At 38.1% G+C, this 13,709-nt stretch overlaps 1 protein-coding gene across 18 annotated transcripts in view; it reads right to left on the bottom strand.

The window, feature by feature from the left end:
• The window catches only part of NRCAM (neuronal cell adhesion molecule), a 302,828-nt gene that overhangs the window by 16,116 nt on the left and 273,003 nt on the right, over positions 1 to 13,709 (bottom strand). For 11 of the 18 annotated variants that reach the window (XM_049893835.1, XM_049893833.1, XM_049893843.1 and 8 more), the window contains 2 exons: positions 12,624 to 12,746; positions 11,277 to 11,462 (listed from right to left, as the gene is read on the bottom strand). In XM_049893835.1, coding sequence (XP_049749792.1) covers positions 11,277 to 11,462; positions 12,624 to 12,746 — 309 coding nt within the window. Of the gene's footprint in view, positions 1 to 2,548; positions 2,702 to 3,906; positions 4,033 to 11,276; positions 11,463 to 12,623; positions 12,747 to 13,709 lie in introns of all 18 variants that reach the window. The other 7 variants (XM_049893839.1, XM_049893844.1, XM_049893848.1 and 4 more) reach the window with 3 other exon arrangements.

Below are 13,709 nucleotides of genomic sequence, written 5' to 3'. Positions count from 1 at the left end.
TGCAGAGTTAAACAATTAGCCAGAGTGATATGCTTTCTTGCCAATTACTGACATTCTTAGACCTCAGAACCTACAGTGGAGGAGAGGAGGGGGAGCAAGGATCATAGAAGATAAGGCTTTCACACTGGAGTCAATCTGGCAGCCCTGAGAGATAAAAACCTTATTGCCATCGAGTTGATTCTAACTCATAGCAACCCTATAGGATAGAGTAGAACTACTCCATGGGGTTTCCAAGGCTGTAATCTTTATGGAAGCAGACTGCCACATCTTTCTGCCGTGGAGCGGCTGATGTGTTCCAACCTCCTACCACTTGGTTAGCAGCCCAGAGCTTAACCACTGAGCTGCCAGGACTCCTTTTCCCTGAAGGATAGAACATTGTAAACTGGAAGACAATGGAGTTGGATTAACGTTAAATGGAGGAATTCTAGAATGCTACAGTATTTATTCATAGAGGTAAAATGTTAACTAAGGTCATTAAGGTTCAATCAATATTTATGGTACCTTTTTAATGGTAATATTTATAAGTAAAAAGTGACACTAACTGGCTGGGCTTTGTCCAATCTCTCCATCACTGGCAGGTGGGCATGGCCCGCCCATGTTACAATTACTCACCTTAAGCCACATGGAAGCTGCTGCTGGAATTGTACATGTAACGGCACTGAGGAAAAAAAAAATTCTAAAGGGTTTCTTTTGTCCCGTAGAAGGATAGATAAGGTCAAAACTTGATTTTGAGAGTGTATCTAATTCTAGCTAGGCCTGCAAGGTGAGAATACAGGGGACTTTAGAGGTCCAGAATTGCTGAATAGATCTATCAAGTACTGTCTGAGTGGTCGTTTCCAGGACAACCTGTTCCTAGTGGGGCCTGGGCCTCTGTGTCCCTGTACTGTGGGTCTGGTGAGAGACTTAATCTAGTGTTGGAAGATCTAGCTTTTAATCTCAGCTCTACTACATTCTAGAGGTCCCTGGTGGTGCAAGTGGTTTGCTCTCTGCTTTTTTTCTTTTTTTTTACTAACTGAAAGGGCCAATGGTTCGAATCCACCAGCAGCACCACAGAAGAATGGTCTGGTGGTCTACTTCTGTAACATTACAGCCAGTGAAAACCCTTAAGGGGTGAAGTTCTACTCTGAAACACATGGGGTTGCCGTCAATCAGACTCAACTCGATGGCCACCGGTTACCACGTTCTAGCTGGGTGACCTGGGTAGGTACTCCACCTCTCTGAGAGTATTTACGTGTAGTGTAAGTAAGCAAATAATGGTGCCTATTACTTCACAGGATTGTTGTAAAGACTGAATGAAAACACCCACGAAAAGCATTTACCTGGTATAAAAAAAAATTTATAGAGCCCACTAAATGTTAGTATTCGACTATTACAGCATTCCAGTGGCAGGTGGACAGGATACCTACTTCAGCTTTCAGCATTTTGAAGCTAAACACTATCAATAAGAACAAACAAAAATCTTGTAATAGTAACCATAAATCGATTAGCTATTCCCCTTCCAAGTTTAAGTCCGTATTTTTCCAGAAATATTTACATAAATGAATATAAAGAACACAAGGAACAGAATAACATAAAAAAGTTTTTTTTCTTTAAAACATTACGATTTTAGCAAGTGAATATTTTTAACAAGTAATTTAATAAGTTATTGAATATTACATTTGGTTTCTTTTTTTAAAAAAGCACGTATAACTGTATTTTTCTAAATGACAAGAAATGACTTTAAAAATCATAATGCCAGGGAAATGAAAGACATGAAACACACATTTTGACTGTGGGCTCTACAGGGTATGCGACATTTTCTCAAGAATGAATGAAGTGTCTGAACACAACATGGATGTAAGAATCACAAAACAAACACACACCACGCAACCCTTGTTTAAATGTAAAGAAGCAGAGATGGTTTTCAATCTTGTGAGCAAATATGAATATTCCTGTATTTCATATGAACATTTTTCTTTATCCCAGGAACTTTCATTTTAATTAAATTATTCCAGGAAATTTAATTTGTCTATTTAATTTGATAACGATCAAATTACTAAGGTGGTCAAATTTGGGTGATAAAAATATATGAATTGTACAATTTCTTGTTCCATATGAATTTGAGAATAGTTACATCAGCTGTTGTCTAACCAAACTGCAAGTTTTGCTGGGTTATAGTCCATTTTGGAATAAAAAATTGTGACTTTGTCAGTAAGATTTATTTCAGCTTCAGAAGCATTTCAAAAATTTCATTTTAACTCTGAAGGGAAGTTTATACATGCTAAGGGATATGAAAAATGGAATTATCTAAATAATGTAAATTAAAAATCCTATTTTACCTCTATTTTTGGCAAGAATGTGGTTAGAAGATGATTTGCTAATTCTGTAATTCGTTTGATATGAAGAGCCAAAGACGATTCAAAACCAACACTCCCAACCCGATAGGGCCCCATGGAGAGATATCTGTGGCCCACGCCATAACACAGCTCTACTAGCCCTGTCTCAGACGGGAGCACTCAGGGCTTCCACCTCCAAGTGTGAGCCAGGACTGGGGTGGTATGTGCCTCACCTGGGCCTGTCTCAAACACATCCTCTGAACTCACAAAACCAGAGTTCCCTTCAGCACCAATACCAACTTTGTATGCTGTTCCTGGCATTAGACCCTTCAACCCAAAGAAGTTCCCAGAACCATTTACAATTTTTTTCCTCCATTCTTCTTTGCCTACGGAAATTTTGCAAAAAACAACAAATTTGAATATTTTAAGGGACCAGAAGTCACTTAAATACTTCAAGAAAGAAAAAATTATAAGCTAAAGACAAAATCTAGAACACTTAGGCTTATTATTTCAGTTTACCACACACCCAGTCATGTCAAATAAATCAATTTAAATGAAACAAAACTACACGAAAATATCCTCAGAGGAAAACTGACTGGATATCCAGATTGCACATTAATTGCATACACTCCCATTGTATTATATGTTATTTTTAATACTTAGGAAGCTTTTTTAATCTGCACATTGCCTCATAAAAGTGTTGAGTTTTTATGAAGATGCTTCTAAAAAGAACTGTTATCCATTAAGTAGCTCAAATGAACTATGGGAAGAATTGTTTTTGAAGATTGACAGGATGAATCCTTTTGTAAACTTAAATACTCCAAATTTATCAATTTATAGATTTAACCTTTCCAGAGTAATGCTATTCCTAAAGACAGAGTTATTGAGAAAAGTATTTATTTGTATGGTAAAGGCCTATGTAGACAACTGGACTGTGTTCCACATTCTGTCACAAACATTCACTGCCCACCCATCTTATTATACACAGAGCACTCTGCAGTAAAGAGTGGGGGGCTGAGTTTTCACAAACCGCTGAAAATGAAGGCTTCCCCATCCCCTGGTACATGTGACCAGGCTGTACGTACAGTACTGGACTTGGGAATATATCATCAGTTGAAACACAATTTATGCTTCCCCAAAGTGTTAATTTTCAGCATTTTCCAGCAAAATTCTGTTGGATATTTGGGCAAAATGACTACTTTCAAGTCAGCTGTTTGATTTCTGCTACATCAAGGTCCAATTTGAACAAACTTTTCTTCTTTTCTACTGCACTTAGACGCATAATGAGTCATTAGTACTATTTTCCACATGTGGAGGTTTTAGGACCAGTTTTTAAGTATCAAGATAGGAAAACAACATATACAATTGAACTTACTCTCTCTTTTGTTTTCAATAATATGAAAAAAAGTTTTCCTAGTGATGTGTAAAATACATAGGCTGACAGTCCACTATAATTTTTTAGATAAATTGGATTCATTTAATTGGGTCAAGCTATTTTTCAGGATGATCCACAGCCAATTCTTAAAAATGTTCTTAATCTCTTGAAATGTATCCTCCAGATTAAAAATCAGGTAATGAAATTGTTTCTTACTGCCTACCACACCATATTCAACATAAAAGTTGACATGCTCTGGTCCCTCATATTCCCAGCTGATATTGGCAGAGGTCTCAGCAGCTGCGGCAGTAAGATCCCTGATCCTGGGTTTTACTGCTTGAACTGAATATACAATAGAAAAATAAAACAATCAATCAAATCACAGCACCGTACACACAAATATAAGCTTAAATACTCTGAAAATTTGCAAGAAAAATTAAGTTGGAATTTACTGCTGAAGTTTAGGGTTCACTCATACTTCACTTTCATTACAAAAAGTTTTTTCATTTATTAAATTAGGAAAGAAATTAACAATCCGAAATAATGATATATACTAAAACTCAATTTATGAGCTCTGTTTTATGAGTCCCAAATAACATAAACTGGCATGCAGTACCTAGAGTCCCAGGAAACACCTCAGTCTTCCTTAACTGACATACAGCAGGAGGGGGATTACTGAACAATGCTGGGGACAGAAGTCACAGAGTTTCAGAGGCTGCAAGGTAAAACCCAATCCAATGTGGCTGCTTTTCAGGTCTATTTGTCATCTCAGTGTGGGTTTTTAAAGAATTTGTGTTGGAGTTAGGAAGAATGCTCCTTAGAATAGTGGCTTTTGACTTGTTTTGAGTCATAGGCTTCTTTGAGAATCTGACCCCGGGAAGTTCTTGGACCCCAGGTGAGGAACTCATGCTTTCGAGAATGTTGGGTGGTTAGGGCATACTGGAAGAGAAGTTGCAAAACGAATTGCCAAATATGCTTTAACAGAATATAAGAAAGAATAAAAGGAACAAGAACTATTTCACTTGACACATCCAAGAGAGAAAGTCAATCGTACCTGTTAAGAGTTTGTTGCGTATCATGTTCTGAAAAACAATAGTGCTACTTCTAAACAACTTCTTAAAACATCAAAATTATGGAGACTATATGATGCTTTCTGTTCACTAATGAGTAAAGACAACATCTAAAGTCATTAAAAAATGTTATTTGAGTGTCTGAAGCTGACAATTCTATCAATCTCACCTTGACAGCCTAAACTAAAAACAATATATTTATAGATAGATTAACTTGGGTAGTTAAAATAAATAAGGCCAATTTATTATTCCAGAGGAAAAAAAATCCTGGGATAATAAATTAGAAAGTGTCTGTCATGGATTGAATTGTGTCCCCCCAAAATACATGTCAGCTTGGTTAGGCCATGATTCCCAGTATTCTGTGGTTATCCTCCATTTTGTGATTGTAATTTTATGTTAAAGAGGATCAGGGTGAGATTGTTAACACACTTACCCAGGTCACATCCCTGATCCAATGTAAAGGGAGTCTTCCTGGGGTGTGGCCTGTACTACCTTTTATCTCTCAAGAGATAAAAAGGAAAGGGAAGTGAGGTGCGGGGCTGGGGGAGGGGTGCGGGTGGACCTCATACCACCAAGAAAGCAGTGCCAGGAGCAGAGCACGTCCTTCAGACCCGGGGTCCCTGCTCAGAGAAGCTCCTAGTCTGGGAGAAGACTGATGAGAAGGCTGACAGAAAGAGAAAGCCTTCCCCTGGAGATGATACCCCGACTGTGAGGAAATAAACTTCTCTTTGTTAAAGCCACCCACTGGTATTTCTGTTATAGCAGCACTAGATAACTAAGACAGGTGTCAATGGGTTTACTCAGGTTCTAAAATTAAATTCTGAAATATGCCACTAATCTAGAAACTAAAGACCTCTACTGAAATAAATTTAATGAAATAGCATTTCTTAGGATCAAAAAGAGAAACATATTAAAGAAGTTAAAGTAATGTACTTGACCACTGGAATATAAGTTGATAGCACATGTATGCTGTGTGCCCCTCTGTGCTGAGCACAGAGAAACACCTTAGAGCAAAAGTGATTACTGAACAATACAGAACCCTTCTGTGGGCCTAATTAACTTCAGTTTTCAGAAAATTTCCTATAAAGGAATAGATAATGATAGGAATATGATCAATCAACAGAGACGGTAAATATGTACATGTGTGTAAGACATCAGTCAGAAAGAACCCAGGCAAAGTACAAATTTTCTTTAAAAATTTTTAGAATCATGGAACTGAAAAAATTAGTCCTGGAGTAATTATGGAAGATATTCAAGACAGAACTACAGTGAAATATTTCTAATAGAAGTGTATTTAGATTATTGTTGAAGACATTCAGAGAAGATATCCCAATTTCTTATGATTATGGTGTTTGACCACTTTATTATCATAGAGAATTCAAACTCTCCTGCCTTTTAATCCCCCCCATCCACTTTCTCACTTACTGAACATATACCCATTGAGCACCTTGATGTGAAGGGTAATGAGACCATTAGGTCATCTCTCACCTGAGCTTTCCCAGCAGTCTGGCTTTAGTGTCCTTATCATAAGCCTTTCTCTGTGAGTAGGCAGCGGGTAGGTAGTTGCCTACATTTTAGGTTCCTAAACTACAAATATACTCCTCTCACTTCCCTGCTTGAACCTGGGTGGCTTTCCTCTGCCTACAGGAAAACCCAAGTTCCTTAGCAAGGCATTCATAGCTGTGAAGGGCTGTTCACATCTGGCACTGCCTACAGCCTCAGTTACTTTGGGTTCTCTTTTTCCACACATCCTCTACCTGGACTGCTGCGTATCACCCAAACGTTCTCTGAGTTTTCCAACCCCATGCCTTTGCTTCCGCCTCTCTGCCAGGAATTTATGTCCCACTCTTCCACCCACCCAAAATTCTATCTGTCCTTCAAGGCCCAGTTCAGTATGACTTCTTTGTGAAGCATTTCCTATCCCTGTTTGGTAAAATAAATGGTTCACTGCTCTGTGCTTTGATGGAATTTTGTTCGAGTTACTAGTTTGGCATCTATTATTCTTTTTATGTGTTGATCTTTTCTGCCAGATTTGAGCACATCAGAGTCAGGGCCTAAGGCTGATAGATTTTATGTGCCAGATAAATATTTGCTGTTGAACTGATTGAACTTTCTATGCAATCTTTTTTTTTTTCCAGGCCAAATAAAGTCGTGAACTGTAAACTTGATTTACTGGTTCTCTAACATTTCCTCGCTTCTTGACCTAACTGGTAGCAGTGGGGCCAACAACTCTGGATATGATAGGATAGTGAGATAGTGAGAGTCTGGCCTCCCCTCAGCCCTAACTGGCTCAGAACAGCAGGCTGCTAATTAGTCAAGATTCTGGATTCAGTTCCTGTCTAGCAACGTAGTTTCTCCCTATTATCCCTGGTTTCTCCTTATTTTCTCTATTCCTGCACCTTAACTAGTAGCCGCACAAATTGTTCTAACAGGTCTGGATTATGGTCCATAGCATTTAGAACAAGGATGAGAGAGTAAAATGCTATGGACCATAATCCAAACCCATTATCTGTGTGTTAGAAAGTTCATTTTTATTGATACCTCCACAGGTTTATTGGCAATTTTCCTAGAATCCCAGACCGAAACTACTTAATAAAAAAAAAAGTGACATAGAAATTAAACAAATACAGCCAAACAACTACAATTCTTACACAAATATTAAAGATTTAGCCAGACAAGTGAATGGATCAAAATAAATGATTCCTGATATCTCAAGAGTATTTCCATGTTCATTTTAAACATATTGAATGAGGTAAGAAAAGGATTAGTATGGCATAATAAGGTTAACTAAATTATCCCTGCGCCTACTTTGTGGTTTAAACAATTCTTTTGTAATTATTTATCCGAAAGTTTGAGTTTCATTAACATATCTTAAATTCTGTAAAAAACAATTTAGAAAAAGTAAATTCAAATGCATCTCTTCCCCTCTTTGATCAGAAATGAATTAAAATCATGTTACTAGCTGATGTCTCTATAGCTAAGGATATCACACACATTTTCTCCCAATGATTTATCTCTTATTAATTCTCTTTATTTTTTAAATTAAAATATAAAAGGGGCCCTGGTGGTGCAGTGGTTAAGAGCTTGGCTGCCAACCAAAAGGTTGGCAGTTTGAATACACAAGCTGCTATAAAATATAAATAGTATATATACATATATATCAAAAAAATACTAAAATTTGGAAGGATTCTGGAAAACTTGTTTTTGCCTCTCTCAGAGAGCATCTAAACTCCGAATGGAGAAGAGAAATAGAGAAATGGATATAATTCATTCTTAGACTAGAAAAAGAAATATTTTTAAGGAAGGAAATCCCAGGATAACAAATTATTCCTGAGCAGTTTAAAATCTCACCATAGTAAAACGTCATCATTTCATGTAAGCAATGTCTAATTCCTGCTGCACTATTAACAGAAAAAAAATTAGAAAATAAAGTCAGATTTAGCTCTATTTTGTAAGCTGTTTCCCTTCTTATCTTAGATCCTTGGATCTCAACATTGGGGGCTTAATAAACCTTCAAACACCCTATTTTTGCTTGTCCCTACAATCATAAGTAATTCACAATTTAATTTGCTAACATTAAATGGTAAAACCTAACTTGTTTTAATAAAGATTTTCATTTTAGTTCATTAAAAACAGGGGGTGATGTCTTTTGGCAGTGGAATACAGGTCCTGTTCTAAAATGAAAAGCCAATGGAAAGTGCAAATGCACGCCAGCACAGCTCTGTTGCAGCCCACACGACTGTTACCGGCTCCAGGCACAGCCACAGTGACCTGTTCACTGAGCAGGAAAAGGGGCCGGACTTCCACTGGAATCCTCCAGTTAAAGGTTATGAGGGGAACCCAGCAGGAGACGATTGTAAAACAACCAAGGATTTTAACTGATACCTAACTATCCCAGGGGAAAAGCAAACATATAAAAGATTTACTTCTTTCTACAATATTATGGAATTGTTTCAACTTTGTTCTTTCAAGCCTAAAAACACATGTATAACTTATGAAGATTACTGACGACTACAGTTCTCATCCAGTCACCCCCACATCTATCTGATCTGCATTTTACAATTTAGCAAGGCTCCAAATATAAACAAACACACATTTTATATATAGAATAAACATATAGAATTTATAATAGAAGAAATGTATATTTTCTAGGAAAACAGAAGAAATGTATCAGGCATAAGCTCACAAGATTTGAATAATTTAGGGCAAAGCACGTCTGTCTTCTTTTTTTTCATTCCCATTGCATCCTTTTAGTCTGTCAAAGCCCAAGAACACCCCTGACCATAGGTACTCCACGTGAAAACGGTGCTCTGTGGTAGGGCTATCTTGCTCCCTAAGAAGCTGACCTCTCAACCAATAGCCAAGGGTCAAAGATTGTGGGCACCCTGGGACTGCCAAAGGTGGAAGACATATTACAACTCACTCAAGCACCAGTCTCCCAACAAATCTTTCTCACCCAGAGAGCTGTGAGAAATAAGGAAGGACAAAAGCAACCAATTATGGCTTGTTTGTTATTACCCCGTATTACCCTGAAGGAGGAGACTTGAGCAGTTTGGTGAAGACAGGATGGAGTAACACAACTCAGCAGAACATGCAGGCTTGACTGAAAGACTCGCTCATTGGGGATCCTGGTGGGGAAAATTTTCTTTCCATGCCGGCTGTAGGGTATTGCTAAACCGAAATTCCAAATGGATGGTGGAGTGTAATGCCAGCTAAGTGTACATTGTGTCTATGAAGAGTGAGGCTAATTCAGATTAGAACGGGAGGCTCGGTTGATCTGATCCCTCATAAGCTGTTTTTACCCTGGGAGTTAATGGGTGGTGCAAAGGTTGCTAACCTAAAGTTTGGTGGTTCAAGTCTACCTCAGAAAAAAATCTCTGGCAGTCTACTGAAAAATCAGCCACTGAAAACGCTGTGGAGCCCAGTTCTACTCTGACACACATGGGATCACCATGAGTCAGAGTTGACTACAGCAACTGGTCACATGTGGTATGCCCATACAGAGGACCTGCAACAAATCCACAGCTTTGGTCCTGTCTGATTCAGCCGCAGTCATATTATTCAAAGCTAAGATTAGGATTTGGACCAGGGATAACTCGAGTGAAAAATCTGGGAGAACTCAACGTGTAGTTTTCTACTTGTAAAAAAGACTAGAAATTAATTTTAAAACCCAAATCTGCCAAGATCGTCTCATTTTTATTATCTTTCATTTGGTGTTTTAAACCACATTGTATTTTCTCTTTTTTTACCCATGCTGCACTTCCCCATGTTTAACATTGCAAATTTCACACATGAATAAAGTCATGCAAATTAATCATTTTACCTTTGCCTGCACCTACATCAGGTGGAGGAATACCAGCTTTAATGAAGGGAAACAGAAATAGGACACTATATAGTTAGATGTAACACACCCATGAGCATGTATAGCAATATAAAAACACTTACTAAAATGCTAAAGCATGCAAGAAGAATAAAGTCTACCACACCAGGTCCCGGGGTCAAAGATAGGTTGGTGTTTCCAAACCTACCCAGTAATCAAATCCACACATTACTTAAGGTGCATTACTCATGCTTGCATATTATCTAAGGAGGCTAAGAATATTTCCAACCATTTTTTGGGGAGAGGAAATGTCCATTTCTTATGCCATGGAAGATAATGTAACAAATAATTCTTAAGGACTTCAACAAGTTAACGACATGCAGAGACAGAAAACCTTTTGCAATATTTTTGATCATTTTCATTGAATTGAGTATTTCCAGAATTATTTTTAAAAGTATGATATAAATTCTTTTTTAAGATTCTTTGATGGGGCTATTTTGCTTTCTCCGTACCAGATGAAATACCAAAACACAAAATTCGTTGCTCAAACACAAAACAAACACACTATTTAATGACTGTTCCAATTTCCTTACTAGAAAATCTAAATCAATATGTGAACTAGCAAATTATTTTCCAATGAATCAGAACCAGAGGGATCCCTGATAGTGCAATGGTTAAAGTGACTGACTGTTAACCCAAAGGTTGGCAGTTCAAAAGCACCAGAAGCTCCGTGGGAGAAAGATGTGGCAGTCTGCTTCTGTAGAAATTTATACCCTTGGGAACCCAGTGGGGTCGTTATGAGTCAGAATCAACTCGACAGCAGTGGGTTTGGTTTTTGGTATGTTGTATGTGTATATATATGTGTTTATATATATAAATATATATATAAGTCTAGATTAGAAAAAAACATTGCCTTGAGCTTTGAATTCAAGTGTGGCAAAATATAATTTCCCACCCCAATATTTTAATGGGAGATTAAAAGTTTTACTTGGATTTGAAAAACAAATATCAAATAGTTATTCCAAATATGAATTAAATAATTGATTTTATAATACATCAGAATGAGAACTTACAAAAAAGCGTTTGTAGTAATTGGGTAAGATGCATACTCCATGTTAAGAAGGAAAGAGAAAGCATAAATTTCAGTTGAAGTGATAGCTTTAGGACACTTATAATTATATGGATTTTATACATACCCATCTTACCTTCATCCACAGTTGTTACTGCTTCCTCTGTTATTTGACTTCCGGATCCTGCTGATGTTTGTGCATAGAAATAAAACTTATATCGAGTGCTGAAATTCAAATTTTTTAAAATCCAGCGTGTCTTGTTGGCAGGAATTTTTAAATCTACCAGCGGGCCTAATTCATGTGTGCTGTTAACTGTCAGTAAGAAATAACAAACAAGTGCATTCACAATTAATTGTTACAGGAATACTATTATAAATACATGTGTCGAATAAAAGTGTCAACCTGGATTACACTGAATTTTTTAATCCTGTCCCTGCTTATTTTTTTGGACATGTTATCAGAAGGGATCAGTCCCTGGAGAAGGACACCATGCTTGGTAATGCAGAGGGTCAGTGAAAGCTTGGTAATGCAGAGGGTCAGTGAAAAAGAGGAACACCGTCAAGAAGATGGATTGCACAGTGGCTGCAACAATGGGCTCAAAGGTAGCAACGATTGTGAGGATGGCATAGGACCAGGCAGTGTTTCGTTCTGTTGTTCATAGTGTCGCTATGAGTCAGAACCGACATTCATGCTTTGCCTGATGTAACTAAGTGATAATATTTTACAGTTCCGATAAAACGGCAAGGGGCCCTGGTGGCACAGCAGTTAAGCATTTGGCTGGTAACTAAGAGGTCGGCAGTTTGAGTCCACCAGCCCCTCCCTGGAAACCCTATGGGGTGATTCTACTCTGTCCTATAGGGTTGCTATGAGTCGGAATCAGCTCGATGACAATGGGTTTGGTTTTGGCAACCTGCTTCTGTAAAGATTACAGCCAATAAAACTCTATGGGGCAATTCTACTCCGTCACATGGGGTTGTTATAAGTCAAAATTGACTTAATGGCACCAAAAAACAACAATCTCACCTATATATATCTTACATATATGGTTATTACATGGCATAACAGAGAGAAAGCTTACATTGGCTTACAAGGGAGAGGAATTTATAGTTGAACCATAATAGCATTTCTTATCTCTGTGTTTTGCAGGTGGAGTTGTGTATTATCAAACAATCTCAAACTTTTTCCAGAAGCCATGTGCCAAAGTAACCACTTTTGTTAGCATTTACTAGTTACAGGTACTGCCTACATAAGGTAATGATAGCCCTCCCCTAAACTCCACCCTCAAAAATCTGTATTATTCTACAGATTACTTAATTTTCAATAACATACAAAACCCATAATTTTTCCTTCAAAAATAAAATTTGAAGTTCCTTCTGGAATAGCACTAAAAAGTATATGTATATAGTCTACAGGCACAAAAAAACTTTTTTTTTTTAATCATGTTTTCCCTTCTCCTCTTCCCAGTTGACTTACTCGGCTGATATTTCAAGGTGTACTCAGTCAAAATGCCATTTGGGTGGCTTGGTGGATCCCATTCCAAGGTGAGCGAGTCCAGTGTGGGGTTAACAACCTTAAGAGAGGACGGAGCACTGGGGACTGGTAACGAGAACGTACAGTCAGCACGAAGGTTTGTGAATGTTTCATGGTCGATTAAAATAATCTACTTCACCATATTGACCCAATTCAAGGTGTTTTGTTCTCCATAACTCATTCTTATTCCTAAGCAGCTGAAAATACTTTAGTACAAACCTGTGACATGTACTCATTCAGCCAACCTCTTTCTCTATTTTTCATTTAGATTCAAATTAAAAAAAAAAAACCCAGTGTCGTCGAGTCAATTCTGACTCATAGCTTCAAATTATCTTCCCTTAATACATAAAGACTAGCTTTCATATGGGTCCATATCAAATATTTAAGTACTTAGTTGTTTCATGGATGGTGTCAATAAAAGCAAACTGGTGCCATCATGGCGCAGTGGTTAAGTATTTGCCTGCAAACCAAAAAGGTCAGCAGTTCAAATCCACTAGCCACTCCTTGGAAACCCTATGGGGCGATTCTACTCTGTCCTATATAGTCATTGTGAGTCAGAATCGACTCGACGGCAATGGGTTTGGTTACTAGTAAAATTATTTTAACCAAACCTTTGAGCTGAAGCGGCCATGTTCTGAGCCATTAAGGACCGTTTTTCCCAACAAACCAGGTGTCTTCTGAACAGTCAGAATATGCTGCCTGCTGGGCTTTGGTCATGGGCCAGCTTGCCCAGGTGCACAGTTGTTCTTAGCCCGAGAGCTGACAGCTGGCCAGGAGCCAGTGGTGATGAACAAAAGCTCCAAAGCTGCCACACTCCTGGCCCTGGGGGAGGACTGAGGGGCCTAGGGTTCTTTAAGGCAGAGCCTGCCAAATTTCCAGAGGAAACATGCCCAGTCTTCTTTTGCTTACTTTTTTATGAAGATGATTGATGGTGGTTGCTCTCCCTCATGATCATTACCTCCCCACCCAACCTACCGTATTTCCAGACCCATTAATGGCATCATTCACTCTGGCCAGAAAACAGGGAGT

The sequence above is a fragment of the Elephas maximus genome, chromosome 8 (assembly GCF_024166365.1).
Source record: "Elephas maximus indicus isolate mEleMax1 chromosome 8, mEleMax1 primary haplotype, whole genome shotgun sequence".
NCBI classification, from domain to species: domain Eukaryota; kingdom Metazoa; phylum Chordata; class Mammalia; order Proboscidea; family Elephantidae; genus Elephas; species Elephas maximus.
The sequence above is the reverse complement of the archived record's forward strand: the minus strand, read 5'-3'. Positions and strand labels throughout refer to the sequence as shown.